This window comes from Polistes fuscatus, unplaced genomic scaffold (assembly GCF_010416935.1).
Source record: "Polistes fuscatus isolate 324 unplaced genomic scaffold, CU_Pfus_HIC Scaffold2, whole genome shotgun sequence".
In the NCBI taxonomy this organism is placed as follows: domain Eukaryota; kingdom Metazoa; phylum Arthropoda; class Insecta; order Hymenoptera; family Vespidae; genus Polistes; species Polistes fuscatus.
In genome coordinates, this window is record NW_025113096.1 from 6,339,576 (window position 1) to 6,367,324 (window position 27,749).

Below are 27,749 nucleotides of genomic sequence, written 5' to 3' on the forward strand. Positions count from 1 at the left end.
AGATTGGATGTTCATATCCTTAAAAATTAAATTTAATCTCCATGACTTACACAAAATACTTGAATTTTAGATTTGCGAAATATATATTATACTAACAATTAAAGAAATAATCATGCTTTCTATAAATTTACAGAGAATCTAATTCAATAATTTATTCAGTATCTCTCCCCGATACTTTTGTTCTGTACTGTAGAAAACTCCGTGTGTCGAACGTTAAACATGGATGCTATTTAACACGTTCGCGTAGATTATTCGCTAATGATGCAAAAAATTATTTAAAACAATAAAAACTCTTCGAAGAATAACAGCGTGTTCGTACGCTAAAAGAAACTAGCAAAAAAAGTAAAATGAAATAAAGCGTGTATCGTTTTGTTAAAAAATGTATCGTTTTGTTAAAAAATGTATCGTTTTGTATTACAATAAAATATTTTAACGCTTAAATGTTATAAATAAAAATATGATATCATCTAAATATACATCTAGTATATATAGGTATATATATATATATATATATATATCATCTTTTTTAATCTTACACATATAAGTATTTTTTTAATTTTAGTAGTTTTAAATATTAAAAAATTATTTGTTAGTTTATATGCGAAATTTTTACTGTTCTTTTTTGATTCTAAGTTTTACTTATTGTTAATATAATATAATAATACTATATTATATGCAATTTTGAAAATATAGCATTATTTAATGAAAAATTTCAATTTCAGCTTCGCTCCTTTTTCTATGAATAAAAAACAAAATTTTTTATAATAGCAATTCTATGTAAGAAAAGAAAACTTTTTAATTATTTTAACAAAAAAAATATAATTATTTAGACTGATAGTAAATCCGTTTAAATTAAATGAAGATATATTTACCTTCATTAAGAAATATTATTTGAATGATTGATGTTTGGGATTTTATGAAGTAGAAATATTAATCAAAATGACTATCTTCTTTAAATATAATATCACACATTTTTACATACACCAAAAATATAAAATAATGAATATATTTTTGAAAAATAACAAATATTTTGTCTTACATTATGGCAAAAAACACAATACTATATATTATATTAAATTATACCCCTAATTAAAAATACTATAATAATATCTCTAATATCTCATCACTTTTCCTAATCACCTTTCGATATAGTTAATTTTTCTACAATTACTTACTAAGGCACGTTATATATTTGTTACGGTGTAAAAAAAATAAAAAAAAAATGTAAAGAACAAAAAAAAGAAAAGACAAAAAAATATGAACACAGCCTTCTAATTTAACTTTGTAGAAATATAAAAAAAAGACTGTTAACTTAGTAACGTGTAATCATATAAAAGTGTTTACTTAATATTTTACTTATAAAGTATAGCATTAAACGAAACTTTTTTGTTAACTAAAGTATACTTCGGTATCCATTTAGTACAAGGATCTTGATTTTTGACGATACCATAATTATTACTATTACAGCTGGTCTTCATCAGAGAAATCCTGCAAATATTACGTATCTTGTTGAATATATGTTTTCATTAAATAATTTCAATAATAGTGTTAAAATTATAATTAAAACGATGTTGGATCCTTTTTTAAATACTGAAATAAATAATTTAAAAAGTTAAAAAAGACGAATGATGAGACACATAATAAAAAATATTTTTGTTAATGTTAGAATAATTTTGAAAATTATCTAGTTGTAAGCTTTGATTTCGTACGACATTGCAAAAAAAAAACAAATATTTTATTAAACGCCGACATATATTTCGAATTGTTATTCTAACCAATATTAAACGTTAAAAAGCAATGGAGTAATGCTCCTCTGATATTCTGAAAAATACATTGAAACGATGTGAATATGTATTATTTAACGTCGGGTTTCCTTGTCTGCGTTTAGTATAACGATATCTAACTTCAAAGTTTTTAACAAAATTTTGGTTTTTTCTTATAGGATGATGGTATTGACCTATTAGTTATTCACTTGACCCTTCAATAATTACAACGTTTATTACCTGAAAATATTACAATAACAAATGTTTTTATTCATTAACTTTGATATAACATTGTGCGTATACATAAATACAGTATATCTCATTTAATATACTTATAAGTGTATGTGAACTACTGCAGTATGTGTTTTGAATATTACATTAAAAAAGAAAAAACAATAATAAATGTTTATAATAGTTAAATAAAAAAAAATAAAAAAACTAAAATCTGTTACAGAAACCAATAATAAAGCAACTAATTGAATTGTATAGATTTATAAAATACTTTGTATATAGATCTATCAACCACCAATTCTATTGAATATAGAAATCTTCTGTGTGAATATTAATCACAATATCATAATAATAAAATGATAAAATGATAATTGTGTGTGTGTTAATAAGCGTCGTTGACGTATGATTAAATAATTAGAAAATCAACATTAAGTGTATAAACATTTAGTGTCTAGCTGAATTTACAATATGTATTGCGTGTAAAAGTATAATAAAATGTAATTAAGCTTTAGCTGTCTTTTGTACCTTAAGAGCAGCTTTGACACCAAAAGTAGCGAGTACACCTAGTCCAAACATTATCAAATGCGGCAAGTACTTTATTCCTGGTATGTCGGGTCTTTTTGCCACCAACATTTGCAGTAAACTTAATTTTCTATCAGTGTAAGGTGGATAGCGACATCTACAAATGATATATTACATATATAAATCAATATACTTTTATTAAAATACTTTATCTACCAAATGTGTAATAAAAAATAATCAATCATGAGCAATAGATAAAGTGTTAAAAAAATAAAGGATTTTTATTATTAAATAAAATCTGTATCTTACGATGCCAACTTTTCCCCAATAATGTTGAAATTTTTAATAAGACATCCTTTTTTATGCACAAATGTATCAAAACTGTATTTTCCATGATAAGCACCCATGCCTGAATTACCGACTCCACCGAACGGTAATGTATCAACTAAAACAGTATATATATAAAAAGATTAATATTTAAAATTAATGATGTACAAAACGACAATAAATAATAATGATTATAAATTGTCTATAACTATAGATACGAATAATAAGTAAGATACATTCCAAATAACAATAATACATAGAACACAAAATATTACTGAAAATGTATCGTGTACAGACATAGCTTAAATGCATGCAACATAAGATATACAGGATGTCTGAGATTTTTCAATAATAATCAAAAGTTACAACCCGAAATGTAAATCATCTAATTTCTTGTTCCAAGTACCCATTACTTAAATGAATGTAATCCTAACATTGGACGAAATATGAATGCACATTCGAAAACACCAAGCGACATGGTACTCTTCTGACAAGAAATCTGCGTTGATACTCTTTTAAAACAACCATACACATTACACTTCAAATTAGTAAATATCATAAATAAACGTAAGAAAAGGTAAATATAATCGACTGGAAATTTAAGAACAATCCTATTGCCCAATAAATGTGAACATTTACAATTTATATCAGGACTTGTTAATAAAGTTTTAAATGACCTATGTTTATATAACATTTTTTCTTTATTTCCGTGCATAACATACGTTAACACCATTTGACCGGAAAATCTCAGACACCCTGTATAAATATTTCTCATTACAGAAAGCAAAATTAGTAATGCTATCTTAATTCAACAAAACGGGAAAGGAAGAAAAGACTGAGACAACAACAAAAAGAGAATTCCTGGAAGAGGAAAGAGATGAGGAGGACCTGAAAGACGAAGAAATAGAATGACAAATTTCGATGCTGAAAAGGAAAAAGGTAGCGGGGCAAAACGGCATCTCGAGCGAAGCGTGGAAGTTCTGTGAAGGAACCACACGGGAAAAATTGAAAGAGATCCTGAAAAGAGTATGGAAAGGGGAAGGATTCCCAAGCGAGTGGAGGAAAGGGATTATAACCTATATTTAAAAAAGGAGAGGTAGAAGAGGTGAAAAATTACAAAGGGATAACGCTACTCGATACAGCATACAAGGTGTATGCAGCAATATTAAATGACAGAATAAAGGAACAAATAGAAGAGCAAGGAATACTGCCGGATACACAAGCGGGGTTTCGGAGAAGAAGGGGTACGATGGATAATGTCTACGTGCTGTAGCATGTGGTGGAAAGGGAACTGAATAAGAGAGCCGGGAAAGTTTACGCGCTCTTTATAGATCTGAAGGCAGCATTTGACAAGGTGAGAAGAGAGAAGTTGTGGGTGGCAATGGAGGATAGAGGCATAAGGAAAGGTCTAATAGAGAGAACGAAAGAAATATATGAAGAGACGGTAAATGTGATAAGAACAAACGAGGGAGAAACAGGAAGTTTTTGAATGGAGGAAGGAGTCAGACAGGGGTGTCCTCTGAGTCCGACATTGTTTACGGTCTTCATAGCGGATCTGGAAGAAGTGCTGAGGAAAGGGCAAGACAGAGGGCTGGTAGTAGGAAAGGAAAATAAATACACTACTGGAAGAGAGGGATAGAGAGACACAGGGACAGATACAAAACAACAAAATAAGGGAAGCGAGATATAATCCGAGATATGCGCAGATAAGGACGGCTACGAAACCAGAATATCTGACAAAAACGGGAGAAGAAGGTAGTCAGAAGTTATTAGCGAGGGCGAGGTGCGGGAATATAGAGGAGAACAACAGTTACTGGCAAGAGCAACAAAAAAGAAGATGTGCACTGTGTGGTACAGAAACTGTAACACTGAAGCACCTCATAGGTAGATGCCAGAAAGTAATGAGAACAGAATTGAAGGAAGAGGAGATACTAGAAGGTAACAAGAATGGAAGGGTAGAGAGATGATTAAGGAGTGTGGACAAGCATAAGAGGAATGCCAGTAAAGAGCAAAACCAAAGAGTATGAATTAGAAGAAATAGGATAAGGGCATGTGCAAGAAATACTGTGATAGAGATAAGGAGGAGTGTGTTATGTTAAGGAATATGTTTGATTAAGGAATGTCAATGTTAAGAAATGGAAGTAAGTTAGAAAACAAAATGTAAACCAAGTCACTCCACATAGCTGTAAAGCTGGGAAAATAAAGAATATTATATAATAATTCAACAAAACTTGTTTAAAACACACAAGAAAATAGTATGATTCAATTCTTGACCCAAATAGAAAATTTTATCTACATATATAAAGGATATTTCAAAATATGTGGGCATAATTTCAGGGGTGATTTCAATAATTCGCTAAAATAAAAAAAAAAATTCATATAGTCATACGACTTTTTTACCGAATTATAGCCGATTTTGTATTGTATGAATTGTTACATAATTTTCATAGAAACTATTCGAAAATACGAGATGTTGTTTAAATTCGCCGTTAAGCTATATAAATTACCGAAAGACAAAAAGCAGCTATAATTTGAAAACCAAATTATATCAGGTATATGATTATTTTAACTTGTTTTTTTATTTTAAGCATACTGAAATATTGCCCTTAAAGTTATTCTTACATATTTAGAAACACTTCGCGCATATTTCCTATATATTTAGACATGTAATACACACAAGTGACTTATATATGATATTGAGTAAATACCTGTTGCGTGCAACATTATTTCATTAACACCAATACCACCACTAGAAGTATTGGCAAGAAACATAGATATATTTTCCTTATTTACGCTAAATATATACATTGCTAATGGCTTCTCCCTGTATATATGAATATGATAAAGAAAATTATATTTACATACATACATATACATGTATATAAACAAATAAATCTGTTGTAATAACTGTATATAAATAATAAAACATGTTTAAAAAATATTAATATATTAATATTAATTTTTTACCCTACACAGATTAAAACTTTTATCTTTTATTATTTTTTAAATATCATATTTTATTAAAGTAATTAATATTAATTAAGCTCTTCACCAAGTCTCATTTTAAATGTTATATTTGAAATACTAGAAATATTTACAACCGTTTACGAAATTAATAAAGTAATTAATGAAAAGAAAGAATAAAAATAAAGAATTAATAAAAACAAATAATACGTATTTACTTACTAATGTTATCTCATTTTTCTAAGCTTTTTATTTTTTAATTTACTCTATGAAATAGGGTCATGCATACACTTTTCTTCTGTGTAATTTTTCAGACAATTTACCAAATTCTAGGACTTGAAATATCTCACAAGAAGATACTACGGGGTGTCCCCTTCAAATCGGTATAAGACTTGGTATATCAGTAGTAAACCTTTAAGGTGTTCTCGCAATAAAATATTAAATCAAGTTGGTCAGCTAATTACGAGAAAAAAGCTTTTAAAGTTTCGCTTGCTTGTTTATATTCTTGTAAATTCTTCTACTTATCAAATGGCGCGAAAGCGATTTAGCGATCTCGCCTACCGCACCGATGGTCAGAATTCGATTCCTTTTGCAACATTTTTTCTTTTTTTCTTTTTTAAGTTTTTTCTATTCATAAGTTTTGAAATCTTTTATAGATTTATTAATTTTTAATTATATACAGGAAAGAGAATGATAATTATCACAAAAACATTGGAAATAATAATATTTTTTAACATCTGCGTAAATAATATAAAACGATTGTTTACTTAAATTACAATTAAAATTTAATTTTCCAACAGATAAATAATTATATATACAACTTTAATAGTGATATATAACAATTATAATTAATCTCAACATTAAAAAATTTCGTGTAAAATTTTTTTATATTTATGAATTTCGAAATTTTTTATATATTTATTATAAATTATATACAGGAGTCAGAATAATAATTATCATAAAAACATTGAAAATAATAAATTTTTTATCATCTTGCACAATTAATGAAAGACGACTGTTTACAAGAGCAAAGATTTTTCAGTACATTTGTTGAAAACCAAACTTTAATTACATTTAAAAAAATGTCTCTTTCATTAAATAGTTTAGAAGCGTACCATGCATATCGGATCATTTTTCTAAAAATTTTCAATGACAATAATAAATGTACAAAAAATTTAAAAACTCATGAATATGTTATAGGGAAAGTGGGAAATGTCTGCATATAACAAATATAAAAAAAATTTGACTCGAAATTTTTTAACGATGAGAGTAATTGATTGTTATTTATCACTATTGTAGTTGTATATATGTTACCGTAAAAGACCGAAATTGAAGAATATCAAGATTCACATGATGAATGTTAACACATATCAAATACGTCGTTTATAAACACCGAATATTTAGATATATTCTTATACATTAATATTTCAGATGTACACCAAGCAACCATGTTAATCTTGACGTTTTCCAATTTCGATCTTTTACGATAATATATACAATTATTTAGCTGCTGAAAAATTAAATTTTAACTGTAATTCAAGTATCATATTGATAAACAGTTATTTTATATTTAACCCTTTCGCTACTATGAGCGGCTATAGTCACTTTACATAAGATACCATTGAGGTACTACGAACAACTATAATCGTTCTCCATAAAATGCCGCGTATTTTACATACGACGAACGTATGCAGTTATAGCACATCAAGTATCCTACTCTGAACGTGTAGTTTTAGTGTTTTGTTTCTCTCGAACAGAACACTCAATATCAGCAAACCAAATGCCTGAAGAATCAGTCTTGGCCGCTAACGAACGGTTTCGTGCAGCGTGCAGTTTATTTGTATTCAATTTGATAATATTAGTAATTAATTTATTTAAAATTATTAATTTTAAAAATTATAAAAAAGAAAAACTTCGCACGAGAAATTGAATTCTGACCATCAGTGCTGCAGGCGAGAATGCTAATGCCTACGCTAACACGCTACTTGATAAGTAGATGAATTTACAAGAATATAAAAAAGCAATCAAAACTTTAAAAGCTTTTTTCTCGAAATTGGCTGGCTAGTTCAATTTAATATTTTATTGCGAGAACACCTTAAAGGTATACTACTAATATACCAAGTCTTATACCAATCTAAAGGAGACACTCCGTAGTGTTTCCTTGGCAGTTGCATTTTCAATAATACGAATTAATGTCCCATGCGATACTTTTTTTGTTAATAGAATATTAATAAATAATTTTATTTTTATTTTCAATCGCAACAACAAAGAATTCTACGTTCACGTATTACTTTCCTTCTGGAAGCAGTTGAAAATACAAAGAAATTATTTATTAATTCTATTCACAAGAGTATTTTTAATTCAAATCATCGAAAATAAAAAATTATTATATTATATATTATATATATATTATTATATAATTATTAATTATTATTATTATTATTATTATATTAAGTTAGGTAAAACTTTATATATATATACTTATAACAGAAACTTCACTACCCATTCCTAAGCAAATAAGCAAAGAGTAATTCAAGATTTATCATATGTACATCTACTACCTAATAACCTGACTCACCACAATATTGCGATAGTGTATCGTTGACACACACTGATCCGCTATTAGTTTGATTTATAATTAAATTTTGTACTCCTTTGTCCTTTGAAAAGATGTATAGTACAAGCGGGGCATCGCTAAGTATTAAAAAGTCATTGTGTATTGTTTATCAAAGAAATATAATATATACTTGCAGATGTATCGTGTTTATGAAAAGGTTGCATTTTATAATTTATGCAATTATAATAGATAAATATTATTCTAAGAGAATTACTATTAGAGTAACAAAGATACTCTGGGTGATCATCAAACATATTTAAATTTAAAAAATTACATGTACTAAGAAATATTTGTCTTTATTTGAATCAAAGAAATTGTTAATTTGAAATGAACAAAATATTGGGTTGGCAAGAAAGTAATTTCGGTTTGCACCAGTAGTTAGCGTTATGTTTGTTTCGTTATTTTTTTGTCAATGTTAGAATTTTTTTCTTTTAAGATTTTGGGCGGATCGAGATCAGCGATCATGTTGCCGGTCCTAAGCCCGGGAAAAGGAGGAAGGTTGTTGGATCAGGTTAGCTCCCTATCCAACGTAAAAAAAAAAAATTGCGGCTCATAGAAACGACACTCTGCCTCGGAATAGGACTAATCCACAGGTGACGACCCATGCAAGGAAAGGGACATTAGCAGAATGGACAACAGAAGAATCGTCAGAATTGCACGGGATAGGTCACCGATTGGTCGCATAAGTACGGGGCGCCCACGAAAACGATGGTGCGACAATTTAACAGCGCAATAGGCAGAAAAACGTCGTTATGAAACAGGCAACTTGCCTAAACTAAAGAATGAAGAAGAAGAAGAAGAAGATTTGGTAGTCGATACCTTTAGGTCGCTATAGAAACCAATTTCGCGTAATTTTGTTTACAACTGTCAGTTTACTGTCAGTTTTAACATGGAGTGCAAAAATAAGCATTTTCGACACATTTTACTTTTTTATTTTCATAAAGGCAAGAAAGCGGCTGAGGCTCACAAAGAGATATGTGAAGTTTATGGTGTTGATTGTTTAACAGAACGCACTTGTCAGAATAGGTTTAAAAAATTTCGTTCTGGAGATTTCTCACTGAAAGATGACCAACGTCATTGAATCGAATCGTCACATAACTGTGCGAGAGATTGCAAAACAGTTAAATGTATCACACACAACAAATGAAAATCATATAAGACGTCTTTGACTTGTTAAGAAGATCGATATTTGGGTTCCGCACGAATTGAAAGAAATTCACCTAACACAACGAATCAATGTTTGTGATACGCATTTCAAACGTAATGCAATCAACCTTTTTTTGAAACGAATTATCACTGGCGATGAAAAATGGATCGTCTACAATAACGTTAATCGAAAAAGATCATGGTCCAAGCATGATGAACCAGCACAAACCATATCAAAAGCTGAGTTGCATCAAAAAAAGATCATACTGTCAATCTGGTGGGATTACAAATGTGTTGTGTATTTTCAGCTGCTTCCAAATAATCGAACGATCAACTCAGATGTTTACTGTCAACAACTTGTGAAATTGGAGGAAGTAATCAAAGAGAAAAGGCCAGAATTGGCAAATCGCAAAGGAATCGTGTTCCACCACGATAATGCGAGGCCTCACACGTCTTTAGCAACACATACAAAATAATGATGACCTCAAATCGCACTAAGTTGAGTTTTTTGCTATTAAGGACCAGAAATTCTATGAGCGCAGGATCATGATGTTATCAGAAAGATGGCAAAAAGTCATCGAACAGAATGGAAGATATTTGACTGATTAAAGTTCATTTTTTGTATAGAAAATTAATTTTTAGAAATTACTTTCTTGCCAACCCAATAATAAACCGTTCAAATCTTTCTTAACATCTTGACTGCCATGCCAAAATCACATGTCTCACTCAGGACAGTATGGGAGTATTTTTATTATTCAAAGCATATAATGGCAAAATAGTAATAAATTGATGATATAAGACAACATTTCTACCCAATGGAACGTTTATCTTATTGGTGGTCATGGGTGACCACCGTGGTGCCTTGGTGATGCTTGATAGTGACAAATTTAACAAAGTTTCGTTTATTTCCACAAATTATTCGTATTCGTTATTTCATCGTAAGCGAAACGTCCAGAATATATTGGTGAAACATGTAGAAGATATTAGTAAACAGTATTTTCTCATTTTATATATAATAGTAAGATATGCGTGTTCCATCAAATTTTGAAATTTGGAAAATTTTGGAATTTGTTGCAACGAATAATTCCTGACTGATTACAACATAGGAAAATGTGCTGTAGATTTATCAGATCAAATGATAGCATATTCCACACCACACAGAAAAACCCTCAAGTGGTATGTAAAATTAGTTTTAGAGTTATTATTAAATACAGCACTTTCAAATGCGATAATACTCTATAAACTAGCAACGAAAACAAAACTCAAAATATCAGAATTTAGAATGGCACTTGCAATACATTTTACACAGCGCCATGCACTAGAGCTGTCAAATACACTTATTCAATTGTAAAAAGTTCAAACGCTCTGGTCACCAATGACCACCGTAGCATTATTGGAAAAACCATAGCTGGACATATATGATCAACATGGCAATCAAAATGTTAAATGTATCTTCTGAAAAGTCCCTGTATTATTATGTTTAATACTCACCGACTATTAATAAAACGAATAGCTTCGTAAGCATTATCAACATTAATAATTGGCAAAATCGGTCCAAAAATTTCATCTTGCATAACTGGATCAGTAGGCCTTACATCGATAAGTACTGTTGGAGAAATATACTTTTCTGCGAGATCGTAGTCACCACCTATTGCTACTTTTCCATTGCCTGATAAATAATTCTTTAAACGCCTATGTAGAACATAATATAACTTACTTAGTAGAACTTACAAATTCAATAAATTTCAAATACATTTATACTTACTGCAAATGATTTTCATTAATAATACGACAAAAATCAGTACTTTCTTTAGGATTATCTCCATACCACTCTTTCAAGATCTTTCTAGCTTCTTCCAAAAATTTATTTTGAACTTCCTTGGAACACAATACGTAGTCGGGTGCAATACAAGTTTGTCCAACATTAATGAACTTCCCCCATAATATTCTCTTTGCAGCTATACATATGTCTGCCGAGTTATCTATGTAAACAGGACTAAAAAAATAATAATATATGAAATTTAAATATATACAAAATATCTAATACAAACTCCAAATTTCATGTATTAAATTGAACATTATATTTTACAATCGTACCTTTTACCACCTAATTCTAAAGTAACAGGCGTCAAGTATTTGTTAGATGCTTCACGAACTATTTTACCAACATTAGTAGAACCAGTATAAAATATATAATCAAATCTTTGTTTAAGTAGTTCAGTCGTTTCTGCTACACCTCCTATTATAACGCGATAACACTCCTATATGAAAAGTAAAGAAATTTACAGTAAAAAGAAACTCCCCTTAAAATAAATATTCAATAAAACGTTCCACAATACGCACTGTATCTAAATATTTTGGAATTATTTCTGCCAAAAGATTAGCGGTAGCTTGTGCAATTTCCGAGGGTTTAATAATAACACAATTTCCAGCTGCTATAGCACCAATCAAAGGTGCCAAGACCAATTGTACTGGATAATTCCATGCTCCTATGATAAGGACAACACCATAAGGATCTTTCTGTATTTCAACGCCATCGAGTATATTCACCATTGCTTTAGCAGGCTAAAAAACGAGTATTTTTTTTAAACATATATATATATATATATATATATATATATATATATATATATATATATATATATGTATATAATTTTTTTGTAACATATTTCATTTAAAACAATAAACAATTTCTTCTAATACCTTTTCTACAGCAGCCCAATCTTTTATATTATAAATCGCGTGCTTAACATCTTGTATAGTAAAATTAATTTCTAAAATCGTAGACTCAAATTTACTCTGGAAAAGAAACAAACGAATATATGATTAAAAATAAATAACTCTAGAAAGCAACGAATAATATTATTAATTTTTACCCGTCCTAAATCTGTTGCCAATGCGGATAAAAATTTAGGTGTGCACTCCTCCATCATTCTAATCATTTGTCTTAATTGCTTTATTCTCCATGTCAATGGTCTTGTTTTACCACTAAAATATGTATCTCGCATGCTTTGTACAATCTGAAAAAGATTCGTTACAGGAATTGAATATTAAATTGAAATTACATAATATTCTTATTAATACATAAACAAAAATTTGTTGTTATATCTTCTTTAGTTAATATCGAAGTAAATTTCGTTACAAAGATAAATAAAAAATACACCGAACAATAACTTACATCAGCGTAATTGGCTGTCATCATTTTTCCATTCATTTGCGCTAAAACAGAAAAAAGAATAAGAAGATCGATTTTTATAACTTACATTATTTTTCATGAATAAGCGTAATCTTAAACTTTGTACTTTGAACCTGATCTTAGGTTTGATAAGCAGAATAAAGCAACTTATTCGGTGAAGGAATATAAGGATACACTATAAGATATAAATAAAATATAGAACCACAAAAATATGTCTAATAACATTACTCAAAACTTTGTAATATAAAAATATTCAATTTAATAACTTAATCGATCTATGAGCTACGCTTTGATAACTATCAAATGATAACTATCTATTTGAATGATAAAAATCTATTTCTACACGTGTAGAATTCACTAATATTTTATTTAATTAAGTGATATAGCAAATGTGCGTGTGAATGTATATACATGTCCAATGCTAATATAACATATACAATGCATTATATTATAAGGTTCAGCATATAAAACTAATAAAAATGCATAAAGAAATGTATAAAAATAACATTATTATAACATTATTAACATTTATAATTAAATAAGAATACTTGATATCTAATTCAAAAGCAATATTAAGAAATATCTTCGGAAAGCAGGAAATCTTTTTAATGTAATACATACGTACTCCTAAGTGTGGAATTTTATAGAATGATTAAGAGCATTAAGAAGACTGATAATAAGAAATCAGTTATTAATATACTTTTCTTCCTCAATGTTTAGCTATAATGTATGTCGCTTGAGAAATTCATTTTCATTACTAGAAGAAGTCATAATTCATGCAATAACTTATATAAATTCTACGGAGAAAGCTGGTATCAAATTTATAATAAATATTAGAGGAATACAGATAAACTATAATGTATTTTACATTAGAAATTCATTATTTAAAAATAACAACTTGTGTTTTTTGATATAATTAAGAGACTTGGTTTCTCATTTTCCTCAAGCTAATAAAAAAAACGCGACTAATAATAGCATTTCAATAAATTCAATTTTCTGTATATAGAAAAATAATAATTCCTAGTAAACAACTATTATAAATGACATTGATGACTCATTGATGATTATGAAAGAGAGCAGATAAATGACTAATTAATTTGATATTACTGTGTTCATCAATACTATTAACCATTCTGTAAAATTCCACATGAAAAAATGCACATCGCATTAAAAATATCTTCCATCTTTTGAATATTTGATTATACTCTTCTAGATAGATTTGATACGTACAGTGAAAAACAAATATAAAAATATGATGTAAACCATATATAAATATGTTTTCTTAATTTTTTAAATTCCAGAGAGACAGTTAAGCTGCGATATATGAGGTAAGATCAAAACTTGTTTTCTTATATAAGAGTTTTATAATTTACATATATAAAATTTAGATTTAGTTTATTTTGTAAAGCCAAGTCTATTCCAATAATTATCCAAAAATAATAATATTCCAATAGAAAAGATCAGCCATTTGTAAAGATAACAATTTTTAACAATTTTCTTTCAATATCATATCAGGCTCCTCCAGAAAAAAAAATCGTTTTCATCATTTAACTGATTATTTAAAATTGTTAATATGCAATTTATACGTAGTTTAAACAAAATAATATTATATACGATAAATATATGGCAACAGTACGATAGACAGAGTCACGAAAATAAAATTAAAAAAATTAAAAAATGAAGAAAAACAGCTGGATAAAAATCTAATCATTCTGAAACGAATGTATAAATTGTGACGTAAAAAAGAAACAAAGTCCAAAAACGAAGTAATTGAGATTATTTTTAAGATTTATTGAAAGAATAACACAACACTTACCCATAATGTGATTGAATTAATTATTTTCTATAAAATGGTAAAAATCCGATGAATCGTTCGATGAAAGAAAACCGAAAAGTTGTAGTGAATTATTGAAAAGATCACGTATATGATATGTCGATCTTATCCAAGAATACGATACAAAATGAAAAAGAACTCGAATAAACGACAACAAAACTGTTCCACTACTTTTTTTCTTTCAATATTTCTTTCTTTATCTATTCCTCTCTCTCTCCCTCTATCTCTCTCCCCCTCTATTTGCTTATCTCAGTCCTTCTAATAACTAAAGGAAACTGAAAGATACTTCCATATATATCTACTGTTTATAACTCGTCTACCACTCCTGTCTATTCCTCTCTCTCTTTATAAACGTTTTTTATTTATCACTTTTCTTTTCTGCCATCTATCTATTTATATATATATATATATATCTTTTTTTCTTTATCTCTCTCACTCTCTCTTAAATTCATTCTTTATTACTTCAATCTTTACGCAATCTCACCGTCCTCGCGTACCTTCCTCAATCTTTACCGTCGCTAGATGTCAGAATCGTCGTGCTGTTTTATAATCCAACTCTAATAAATGTGTCAACGTATACGCAGTATGAAAGGATGATTTCTATTACCACTAGAGAGCGCGTTGATTCGATGGGTAAAATTTTTCAAATATATATAGTTGTACCCACGGAGCTATATACAAGGAGGACGAACGTATAGTATCAGAAGTGTCCCCGAAAAGGAGAGCAAATAAAGTTTCATTACAGAGTGCGCTGCAACTGCCTCGAATCAGTTTTTAAATTTAGCGGTTAAAAATACTTTCACACTTTAACAACACTGTCCAAGTAAACTTATTTTTACACTTGTTTATGCTTACATACACTGCAACATCTCAACGGTTTTTTGTGACGTCACAGAGATTTACTTGCCCGTTGCGCTAATCTGGTGGTGAAAATATGTACATGTTATTTGATGCTGTTTTTGGGGACACATTTTATACCAAATGCCCTATGCCGTGCGTGCTCCTTCTATCTAAGCTCCGTGGTTGTACCTTTAACTTAGGAAAAATAAGTCGACGAAGTAAATAAAAAATTATAAACTAAAGAAAATGGAATAATTGGTTATGATATCACAAATTCAAGGAAAAATAACAATAGCATGAAAAAAATGTCGATAAATCATCCTATATATCTGTAAAAAAATTGTGAAATGAAATCAATTTATCTTTAACTTAATTATTGAGTATAAAAATGAATAATACTGCATGTAAAATGTAATTGCCAATTACATGAAGCTTAGACAGTAAACCACAAAATCAACAATATAAAATAACCTGTTGAACCGTAAGAAAATTAATCGATTAATTAACCATAATTAACGGATAACTCCCAAACACCACCGCCGCCCTCGTGAAGAATTACCGTACCCGATGTTTGCTCATTTTCAACAACGCAAATTCGACGAAAACGCGTATCGCGTTCGTTCTCTTTGTAGGTATATAGGCTTCGTGATCCTTCTTTTCATTTATCTGATTCTTTCTGACCATTGTATACAATAATTCATTTTCTATGTTCCTTAATCTATATTCCAATGTTTATAATTACTCTCTATGCTTAAATTATCGTTCGAAAACAGATATTGTAATTTAGAAACGTCATCTTATTGAGTTGTTTATTGTTGCATGTGTATATTTAGGTGTATAAAAGAGAAAGTAAATCATTAACTAATATATAAAAAAAATACAAGCAGAATAATGAATAATAATGTTTATGTTAATAATATTTAACACATGAATAATAATATTAATAATGATAATTTATAAAAATTATCGTCTCGCAATCTAATGCGTTAGATTAAAGTAAGGTTAAGTAACAGATTAATTAAAAGGAAACTAATAGAAAGGTAAAATAAAAGTTAAGTATTAAGGATTACGAAAGATTGAAAATATTTCCACAAGATAAGAAGATCTGCTGATTTAAAAATACCAGGTAACGAGTATGGTAATATTCAAATTAAAAAAACATTTTGATCTATTTTAAATCTTATAAATCAAATTAATTTTGATAAATAACGAATAATGGATGAATCTATAGAAGACAACACATGCATAAAACTGTAAGTTAATATACAAAAATAAATAGGTCAGAGAAGAGAAAGTCCAAGTAACAGTAAAGTAATGAAGCATTTGTATCATAATTCATGCGATAATTTATATAGTAACCTATTATCAATTTTGCGATATATATCATATTATCATTTTATCTTTTATATATATAAAAGATAAACTATGATGTATTTTACTTATAGAATTTATCGGTTAGGTTATCATAAGTTTTTGTTGGTATGTTCAAAGGGTTTGATTTTATAGCCTTCTTGACATGTTCGCTATCATACCATGAAGAAGAGATTCCAATCACAGTCTAAAACTTATTTTCGTGTTGATTACCATCACAAACGTGTAATACTGAGATTTTATTAGAAATTGATTTGTCGTAGATATGTGACAATGATAGCAAACTTATTACACTAAAATTGTGCAGGGCAAAAGATAATGTTTTAATGAATTAAATCTTTTATATGCAAAATAATTTGTTGGAGTCAACTAAAAGTACAGTTAAAGAAACGATAGAAAAATATTGACAAACAGAATTAATATTCAATTAAAAGATTGTTATTCATACTACATATTAATAATCTTGATATATACAATACATTCTTATATAAGAAATTAGAAGAGACATTTGTGTGGATATTATGAATCATTTATTTCTTAATGAAGAACATTTTATGCAAGCTATAAAAAAATTGAAATAAACATTTGATAGTGTTTTATAGAATATAAAATATAATTAATCAACAGGATTACTTCTTGTTAATGTTAACAAAATTTTTTTAAACTTATAGATAAAAGAAACTTATAAAAAAAATTATTTCCCCATCAAGAATAGAAAACTAACCCACCGGATCAACAGCTGAGAACGCTACTACCTACGCTATTGTGCCAATTGATAAACAATTGAATTTACAAGAAGATAAGCACATATATAAAAAAAGCAAATTTTGAAAGCTTTTTCCTCAAAATTGGCTGACCAGTTCATCGAAATATTTTACTGTAAGAATACCTTAAAGGTTTACTACTGATATACCGAAGCTCTTAAAAATCCGTTGGTGTTCAACTGTAGTGTCTTCTTGTAAGAGATTTGTATTAAAAATATTTGCTAGTTCTAATTTTTTGCAAATTTAGAAGTCAAGAAAATAAATAAAGCATTAGAAATAAAAGAAGTTAAATAGATGAAATAAATATTGAAGATCTTTAAATTGAAAAGAAGATTTCCAAAGTCATAATGCCATCACATGTTGATACCACAAAAAAATCAAGTGCAAAGTTCTTTTATAGAAATTGCATTGAAGAAGGAAATGAGTTGGTGTATAAATACACTTGAAAAAAAAATGTACAAATTTTATTTATAGTATTTTTGCTTATTTTTGTATTATACACGATAGCTCAACGTACAAACTATCTTATAATGATAAAATTTAGTCCTTAAATAATTTATATATTCAAAATAGCAGTGCCATGAAAGACTTCATTTAACACACAGCATGCAGGACAAATACTAGAACAATAAATACTATATGCCTGAAGCGAATACTCTGATAAAATATTTGGAGAAAATGAATCCTACCAAATGCGTTGTAACATGGTGTACGAGCAGTCTCCACGAGAATTTTTACACAATGATGATTTTTGTCAACATCTTTATGCGGTTTAACATCCATCTCAATGGATGTACTATTAGACAGAGTTGATATTGTTTCCATTGCAAAAATCGGATACAAAGGAATACACTCTATTAAATTGTAAAATTAAATCAAAAAATTAATATAAATGCTGGTTTTTCTCATTAAACGTTAAATTAATTTAATAGATGCTATATTAATGAACATATATAACAAAAAAAAGTATTTACATATGGTTCATAAAATATAATATAATAATGAACATATTTACATATAGTTCATAAAAAACATACTTATATCAATATGTTATAATATATTGTAAATATGTATACGTCTACTATTATGAATTTTTCTTTGAAAATGTAATAATGATACCATATAAATTTTACCTTATTTTTGCACAATATCTCCTACTTATTGTATCATTATAATTTGATACTTATGAAAGTATGTATATGTGTACAGATTGTGCTGCAGAGACATAAACAATTACAGAAGTTCAATCATTTTAAAAAATGATAAGTAAATCATTTTAAAGTACAGAGAAGAAAGCATTTTATTTAAAGATAACAACAGTCGATGTTGAACTTGTATTGAAATAATTTTTGAGTGACCACGAAACAATCGTCATTTTTATTCTACACTTTAATAGCAAACAAACGTTACACACTGGTCCAATGCTTCATACTTATTAAATGCTATGATGCTGAAAACAGTGTAGATAGTCGAATTATCCCTACCACTCCGGTGTATGGGAAAATCGATTTTTGTAATCGTTCGTTCCTCTGTTGCACCCTATATGTATATATTATATATGCAGGTAATCACCGAAGAACACGATACTTAAAGAATACAGATGCCTTCCCCTAAATTACACGGTTTCAAACTACACGATTTTAGAGTAACTCTTTAGAAAAAGAATAAAATACATATATTATTTCATATATAAAATTATTTCCAAAAATGTCACTTGTGTTTGATAAAATATAGAGTTATGATCAAAGGCAACATTGTTCAGGATTATAGGGGAATTATAACTTTTATCGCGAAATTCGAAAAATCACGTCTATGACTTCTCAATTTCATTCCATTTTAATTGAAATAAATACACATTGCATTTGTATATATTTTTTTATTTTTACAAATTGTTCATTATTTTTAATTTACATATTTATTTTGCTTACAAATGTATATTATTTTGATAATAAAAATTTAAGATAAAAGATTTTTTTCAAAATTAATTAAAAAATTAATTTGAATTATGTAATACAAGATTTCTTAGAAGTGTTTATCAATATGAATTCAAACAATAAAAATTTTTAGTTTATATTTAACAAAAAAAAAATTTAGAAAACGTAACGTTTTTCTTTATTTTCACACTTGAAATGGAATCCAATTTTTTGTAGTCTCGAACAACACTGTTTCTAAGAACACGGAACCAATTAATCGTGTTCTTCGGGGGTTTTTTTTATCTGTATATATCTTTTTTTAAATATATTATTTACTGTTATTTAGAACCAATCAAGCATTTTCGGACATAAGTTTATATGAACTTTTTTCATCTATTTAACTTCAGTAATACGTAGTATAAGTTTGGTTCCAACTTTTTGGACACCACGTATGTGCATATGTGGGTGAATTGAAAAGTTTTGAGCCTAACATAGAAACAATTTTTTTTCGGTTAAACTTACTTTTATTTATAAAAGAAGTTTTTTTTTTGAGGCTTGCAACTTTTCAACTCACCCACGTTTTCTATTAGAATTATGCAAACATTTCTTAAAATGGTGATACATTTTGTGATAGAGAAATAATTTTATTATAAATATTACTATCTGTAAGATTGTAATAATTCTGTCATCTGAGTTTTATTATTAAATTAATTAAATTTTTTTTCGTAATAACTATTAATGCTCCTTCTAATTTTCTTTTAATTTTTCTTATGTTATTGTTTAAGATAGGTCGTATTTTTCATTTGTATAATAGTAAAATAATGAATAATGATTAACAGCAAGTCAAACAATAATCCATGTATATAAACTTAATTCATAAAATCGAACGTATCGCAATATCGGAATTTATCAAAAATATTAATACTGTTTATTCGAATGTCAAATAGCAAAAATTTCTCAAATTTAAAAATACTATAGCGTGCGTTATTTTTTAATATATAAAATACTAAATATTGCCAATAAAATATACTAATATTATTTATTTCAATATAATCTATTATATATTCCGAAATTATATTAATTGTTTAAAGAAATATTTCAAAGATACGACTATTCCTGCAATATCATCGATAAACTAGCAGATAATTTTGGACAAATTATGATTTCCTTCATTACGACGTAAATAACAATTATTATTTCACGTATCATTAAAAGTTTACCGTAGCGTAAAAATTGCGAAACGTTGATTTAGATGACCAGTAATACGTAACAAATATAAAATTTTTCTTTTCTCATAAAACTTTCTTATTTTTTAATAACCGAATAGCCATGAGTGACCTGAGTGTAAGAAAAAAAAAGTAGTTTCAATTACTCAAAATTGGTATCGTGATATTCACTTATAGCGTTCATAACCATATGTTTAAGTTTAAAAGTGAAAGTTGTAGGGATTACATTCACCGCATATTTCAAGAAATGCCAATTATAAGTAAACCTCGGATTTAGATAAAAATATTATTACGATATACGTTCGAGAAAGTACTATGTTTTTGTGTATATATATATGTTTGTGTGCGTGCGTGCGTAATATTCAAATATTTTGACAAACTTATAATTAATATGTATAATATGAAATAATTAATAAGTATAATAAAATTTAACAAATAATAACAATTAAACAGCAATTTGTTGAAAAAGAAGAATTTGTTTTCGTGACTTTGTACGTCTGCACGTGAACTATTTTCTGATTATACCCATTGGTAATTGTATAACGTAATAATTAACGTAAACTTTTAGCGTTATCAGAGTTCTTAGGTACAATAGTACAAATGCAATTGTTACAAGGAAAAATCTTTAAATAGTTTGAATATGCAATAATCTTTAAATGACTAATAAACAGTGAATACTATCAAATGTAATTTATGTTTAAATTGAAATGCACACAAAAAATAATTGTCGTATTTCATTATAATAATAATTTAAATTATAATAATAAAATACAAATTAAATAAAAATAAAATACAAATAAACTCGTTATTATTAAGAAATATTTGGAAATATGATTCCCTACCTTGAAATATTTTCGTTGGACGATTGTAAATGAATAGAAAATTCTTGGTCAGTTTGTCTTTCACGACTATTCGTCGAGTAAGAAAATGAAAATGCAAGGAAAATGACATTTCTCTCTTATTTGTAAAATCTAACATTATATTTAATTATTGTCTTATTTACGAAGTATATATATCGTCCTCCTCGTTTTACGTCATTTCGCGTCCTTCCAACAAGAAGAAACTATCATCACATCGAATATACATGGAGGTATACTTCAATGGAAGACTTTTAACTACAACTTATATAACCCTGACAATTTTTCCCTTTAACCAAGTTTATAAGTGTGTATCACCTATCTCATTTTCAAACTAGTTTACACCGTTATTAAATTAAATAATGCAATGAGAACAAATCTATTTGTCTGTTGTATTTGTGTGCACGTATATGCGCGGGCATGCGTGTGTGTGCGAGAGTGCTTACGTGTTTAATTTATATGCACATGAATATTAGTTAAATAATTCCATAAAAATAAATCTCCGTTTATCTATTCGTATTCGCGTACACGTGCATGTTTGTATATGCATTTATATGCCTAATTTTTTTTTTCTGGCACGTGCATATACCTACATTCTTACATGTCGAAATTTATATTCATATTAATCCAAAATTGCGTATTAATTGTTTAAGCTAATTTATACCTTATATCTACGAGAGTGGGTTGCGTCAAAGTTTTGAGTTTGATCGCGAAAAAAACAATTGTTTCTATGTTAAATTCAAAACTTTTCGACTCACCTGGGTATGTTATCCACGTATTTTAAACAATCCATCAAGAAACAATTAATCCGTCAGTTTGTTCGCATTTACAGATGTGTGTGTATGTGTGCATATATGTTTGTTTGCATATTAAATTTTATTCTACTTACGTGAATTCGAAGTCTCGATCAGAGCTGCTTGAAGATCGACACAAGTAGTCTCATCTTCGGATGATACTGGTGACGTAATAATTTCATTCTTCAATTCATCGTCGATTTGTTTTGGTATATCTATGATTACTTCCGCCTATGAGAAAAGATTTACATACGAATAAATATTATTTAAAGAAAAAAATTAATCGTTTTTTTAATGAAAAGAAAACAATGGAAAAAAGCAGATAATTATGTAAGATAAATCAAAGTTATAGTCGAAGGTCAGGATGTTTTAATGGATACGTAAGAAACCTCTTTTTCTTCTTCTTCTTTTTTTCGTTTAAGAATGTTGGGAGGTACAATCGGAGGTGAAAGTGCTGAAGATTTAAAATTCGTGAATATCTACGTCTTACAGCATGTTACAAAATAAATTAATTATGTCAATGCTAGAAAAGAATGTATTATTAAAAAAAAAAGCTATTTTATTAATAATGTTAAATTTAATAAGAAATGATAAATAACATGAAAAAATTTTGAATAACTTTCGATAAGGTGAATACATACTTTGATTTTTTTATTTTATTATTTTTTTTACTTTACGGTATAAAAACAATTTTGATTTAAATATTACTTATTTTCAATCATTTTCAATGAAAAATATTTTTATTGTTAATTATTTAACGTTCTAAAAAACAGAAAATGTGACAACACTGTTAATTTTTTAAGTTGACACTATTATGTTTTGTACTAGCTCTATCACATATATATAAGTAATAAAGACAGAATTTTCTTTATTTCTATCTCGTAAAATATACTCTAACTGCTTGTACTGCTTATAAAAAAAACTATAGTCACATTTTTAGCTCTTAGCTGAATACAGTGTTGCCGCACTTTCTTATACACTAGTTGATTTATCGAGTAAAAACCTGGTTTTCAAATTGTTTATAAATTTTTTCTTTATGACTGTGTAGTGAATGTCAATAAAACTGAGAAAAATCAGTTTAAAAAAGTTTAAGTTATATAAAATAAAAATTTAGAATAATTGGTAGCTTTTGATCTTATATTATTTATGTGTTTAATCTGTTACGTGACTGAATTGCAATAAGACCACATCTAAAATAACAATTATTTAAATTGCAATAACTTTTAAACTACTTAGTGAATCAGATTAAAATTTTTACTTGTATCAAATAAAAAACGTTCTCTTAAATTTTTAGTTTCTTCGTAGCATTTTGACATACGTCCCAAAAATCCTTAAAAAGGATAATCAGAATCTGAATATTCTATCCTATTTTCTGTGTATTTTTTATCTACATTTTATTAATTTATTTTAATTGATAGGTTTGATCAACTTTGTGTATGCTTTAATATTATTAATTATTTTACTTTATTTTTAATTTAATAATATGAAAGAAAGAAAAATATTTGGAAATAATAATTTCGGATTAATTTTATATTTTTTTTGGGTGGGTTGAAAAATTTTGAGCCTGACACATAATAGAATAAATTTTGTTTTTCGGTCGCACTTTTATTTAAAAAACAAATAGAAGATTTTTTTTATCTAATAAAATAAAAAAGAAAAATATTTTAAAACAATAATTTCAAATTATTAGCTTTTCCAATAAGGTCATGCGATTTTTTCATGAAATAAACGTGAGGCTCCAAACTTTTCAACCCATTCTTGTACACATAGTTTTACCTTGATAATTCAAAATATCATCAATTTGACTTCAAATAATCACCGGTTTATATTAAATTCACAAAACCAGTTTGATAAGTTTTTTAATATAACGGACCTATTGCATTTATTCAAGATGACTATAAGAAATCGAAATTATATCGAATTATATTTGAATATTTGAAGAAGTTTTCTAGGAATCTTTAGGAATCTTAAATAAGAATGGAAAACAAATTTAAATAGAACAAATTTTCCATTAATTAAATATTTATGACGCTAGACGGTGTAAGAAATAAAATCATTTTCTTTTTTGTATTCAATAACTCGTCATAATCTTTTTAACCGTTGATCTTTTATATACAGTGTACAACTTTGAATAACAAGTATAAGGTATTATTAACAGAATTATAAGCAATCTGTTATAAAAACAGAAACAAATATTAATCAACACTTGTCAGTCGCAGATAAGATATTCTATATAAAGTAAAAAATAAAAATAAGAACGAAAGAGAGAGAAATATAAAGAGAAATGAAAAAATTAGATACCAAAAAAATTGTGGATTAGAATCTCTGTTTTTATATATATATATATATATTTTTTGTTTTTTTTTTTATTCCATCATTTAATGTCACATCTATTAACAAGTAAGGCAAAGTTCAAGATCTACTGTAGTACTTGGTATGTCTACAATAATTCATAGCAGCTTTTTATAGATATTTTTTTTTTAAATTTTGGAATTAAGTCATTTGAAATGAGTTGTGACAGTGAAAAATATTGTTTACGAGATTATTATTTCCTACAATGCAAAGTGATATGTTGAATTATCAGAGATAGTGGGTACATAAGTCGTAGAATAGAGGCTATCGCTAATTACACGATATTATCATTTGAAATTATAATCAAACAAAGTGTTTGTTGACCATGAATAAGAGCTAATATTTACTTTTTTCACGGAACATTCTATACATTTGATGTATTGCAATTATAAATAAAATTAATTATAAATAAAGTAACTATATATTTAGAATATTTTTAAAATAAAAGAAATGTAATATGAAAGAATTAGAAGAGAATTAAATTTGATAGAAAAATTTGTGTTCTATGAGGTTTATCCAAGTTGGTTCATTCGTGCTACATACAAACTTGGTTATAATACTATCGTATTATAGGACAGGATTTCTTAAACTTTTTCACTCAACGAGCCCTTTTACCCGAGCAATAATTTTCAAGACCCTGACGACCCCATGTATGGTCGCGACATTTTGAGAGGTCCTGTTATAGGAGCAATTGTTGACATTTTTGCACTGTACTTTCGAAATACTGTTTTATAAAAGGATTGAATGTATATACCTATATTTATGTTGAAATAAAAACTTAATATATTTCTTACTATTTGACAAGAATTAAGTTTATAGACTAAATTTTGATTATATAAAAATTTAGAAGTTTTAGTTATTTTAGTCTGTAAAGAAATCAGTTTACAATAATATCGTATTATAGGATAGCTATGGCAATTTTTATATCATGTTGCACAATAATCGAATGCAATAATTGTAAATTTGGAAACTTTCGCTATCGCTTCGATAATCTACGACAAAGTATTAGTAAATTTTGTTTTCGCGAGAATGTAGTCAAATGGACGTATGTATCTATAATTAGTCGAATTTCTCGATGATATTATTTTCATTACGTGTCGGAAAGGATCCCAAATAGAATTTGATGCAAGATAATTTAATCAAATTACATTCACGCGCACAAGTCGGACGCAGGTGTCGCGTGTCTGCGGTTTTTATTCATGCAATCTCTTGCGGTGCAATTGTACGAATTACATCTTACGCAAATTGGTTTCTCGAGAAAATCTAAACGAATGTTATTTTCCTGTCGCGTTAATTATTTGTCTTTAAAAAATAAATTGTAAAATAAAAAATAAATATTCTTCCGTGACGAGAATGTAAATGAAAGGAAACATTGAAAAAGACAAAGAGAAAGAGTATCGATTACAGTTTATTTTATAATTTACCATTATTTCGTAAAATAATTTTTGTAAAAGATCGATTAAAAACACATTTAACACACGTCCGATTGTCAATATCAGGTTTTATATATCTGCATGTTAATGTATTCTTTCAACTTTACCCTCTAATATTTATACGTATGTAAATATATATCTTTAGTCTCCCCTTCTTCTTTCATGCGCTGTATAAATTCTATCGTTATCTATTTAGAAATTTAAATTTTACCTATACAATAACGACTAGAATCATAAATAAATCATTCATTTCTAATATTAGACCTTTACTCATCGATCAGATTATTTAAAAATTATTTTTCTTTTAAATAAAATACTATTATTTATAAATTAATGCTCATTATTAATCATAACATCACGTAATTTGAGAGTGGAGAGGGACGAGAAAAAATCAAAGCAAATTCACATAATAATTTTGTTCGAATCCACCAATAAGGATGATTTATAACAGTACTTAAGAGGTTATACGCAGTTAGAATTTTCAAAAAATCGATTTTTTTTTTGGTATTTTCGGAATGTACATATATTTAAGTATATTCTCTGAAATTTTCAAATTGATCCGGCAAATATTCTTCACTTCATGTAAGCTGCAAACAAAAATTTTTAACTATGTGTAAACGTCTCTTTGAAACTTTAAACGCGTGTTTCTCAAAACGGTATTTTAAAAATCGGTGATCTCGATTTCTTAGAAATAACTCAACCGATCGGTTTCGAATTTTTACAAAATCTTCTTAGATATATTCCTCAGGTATTAAGTGGAAGGAATAATTTTTAAAAAATTTATTACTATTTCTTTTTAACAATTTAGAGCGAAAATTTTAGTCAAAAACACAAACTTTTTTTCAAATAGACCGCATTTTGTCAAAAATCAAAATTTTTAATACTCCTTCTGCTTAATACCTGCATTAATCTATCCTTTAAAAGAATCTACTATTTTTTTTTATTTCAGTTAATCAAAACCGCCAAAGTGGAGATCACCGCCAAGCGCCTTTTTTTAGAGGACGTTCAGGAAATCATCTACAGGAGCGATGCAGATTAATATTTTTCATAATCGACGCGTTATTGTATTCTCAAAAGTAGGCTCTATTTGAATTACTATCACTTATAATTGATAAATTAAAACTTTTTCTATAAAAAATTCATAAAAAGACGTCTTTTTTGAGCCACGCAACTGCGTATAATCCCTTAATTTAATCAAAACAATGATGACCATAACAATGACGTTGCATTTAAAATTTGTATCCGTGGATAAAAGGGGAAAAAAAGCAAAATTGAAAGAGATTATCAAAGAATATAATTAATTTACATACCATTTTTAAAATATCCTTTTTGTGACCACGTCCTTGAAGAATTCTCAAAACTGGTCGGTTAGACGCTGCGTTAGATTCACGATCTCGATTTACAGACTACAGAATTGCACTGTGAATGCGCGGTGTGTTTACCGGTCGCTCGAGACCAACTTGAAACTAACTTAAAACAGGTTCGTAGAACACGTGTGTTGTGAACGCTTCAAACCAGAGGAATGAACACTCTTTGATTCCGAAAGCATTGTTTTCAACATTCCCAAGCTCGAGTTGTTGTTATACTGAATTAAAACGA

The 27,749-nt window shown here is 27.7% G+C and overlaps 1 protein-coding gene and 1 long non-coding RNA gene across 8 annotated transcripts; one reads left to right on the forward strand and one right to left on the reverse strand.

Moving 5' to 3' along the window:
* Nucleotides 1-992: 992 nt before the first annotated feature.
* Nucleotides 993-27,604, reverse strand: LOC122516812 (aldehyde dehydrogenase, dimeric NADP-preferring). Of its 7 annotated transcripts, none has more exons than XM_043634970.1 (13): nucleotides 27,461-27,597; nucleotides 22,461-22,596; nucleotides 12,749-12,789; nucleotides 12,447-12,590; nucleotides 12,274-12,369; nucleotides 11,914-12,135; nucleotides 11,668-11,831; nucleotides 11,336-11,566; nucleotides 11,062-11,262; nucleotides 8,386-8,501; nucleotides 2,826-2,961; nucleotides 2,520-2,673; nucleotides 993-1,488 (listed from the first exon to the last, which is right to left on the reverse strand). In XM_043634970.1, the coding sequence occupies exons 1-13, from the start codon at nucleotides 27,461-27,463 to the stop codon at nucleotides 1,462-1,464; spliced, it is 1,671 nt and encodes a 556-aa protein (XP_043490905.1). In that variant the 5' UTR covers nucleotides 27,464-27,597; the 3' UTR covers nucleotides 993-1,461. The 7 variants fall into 7 exon arrangements, with proteins under 7 accessions (XP_043490905.1, XP_043490903.1, XP_043490902.1 ...); XM_043634968.1 differs by lacking the exons at nucleotides 993-1,488; nucleotides 8,386-8,501 and adding exons at nucleotides 1,734-2,003; nucleotides 5,552-5,667 and having other exon boundaries at nucleotides 27,461-27,604; XM_043634967.1 differs by lacking the exon at nucleotides 993-1,488 and adding an exon at nucleotides 1,734-2,003 and having other exon boundaries at nucleotides 27,461-27,600.
* LOC122516865 lies at nucleotides 15,271-18,228 on the forward strand. The gene is made up of 2 exons (XR_006303675.1): nucleotides 15,271-16,566; nucleotides 17,483-18,228. It is a non-coding gene; the product is annotated as an uncharacterized LOC122516865 (long non-coding RNA).
* Nucleotides 27,605-27,749: the final 145 nt, after the last annotated feature.

Bases quoted from the DNA above. Each gene is read 5' to 3' on its own strand.
- LOC122516812 (XM_043634968.1), bottom strand. The intron at 12,370-12,446 runs GTAAAAATTAAT...TTTCTTTTCCAG, and splicing joins TGGCAACAGATTTAGGACGG to AGTAAATTTGAGTCTACGAT. The intron at 5,668-11,061 runs GTGAGTATTAAA...TCATATATACAG, and splicing joins ATTCGTTTTATTAATAGTCG to GGAGAAGCCATTAGCAATGT.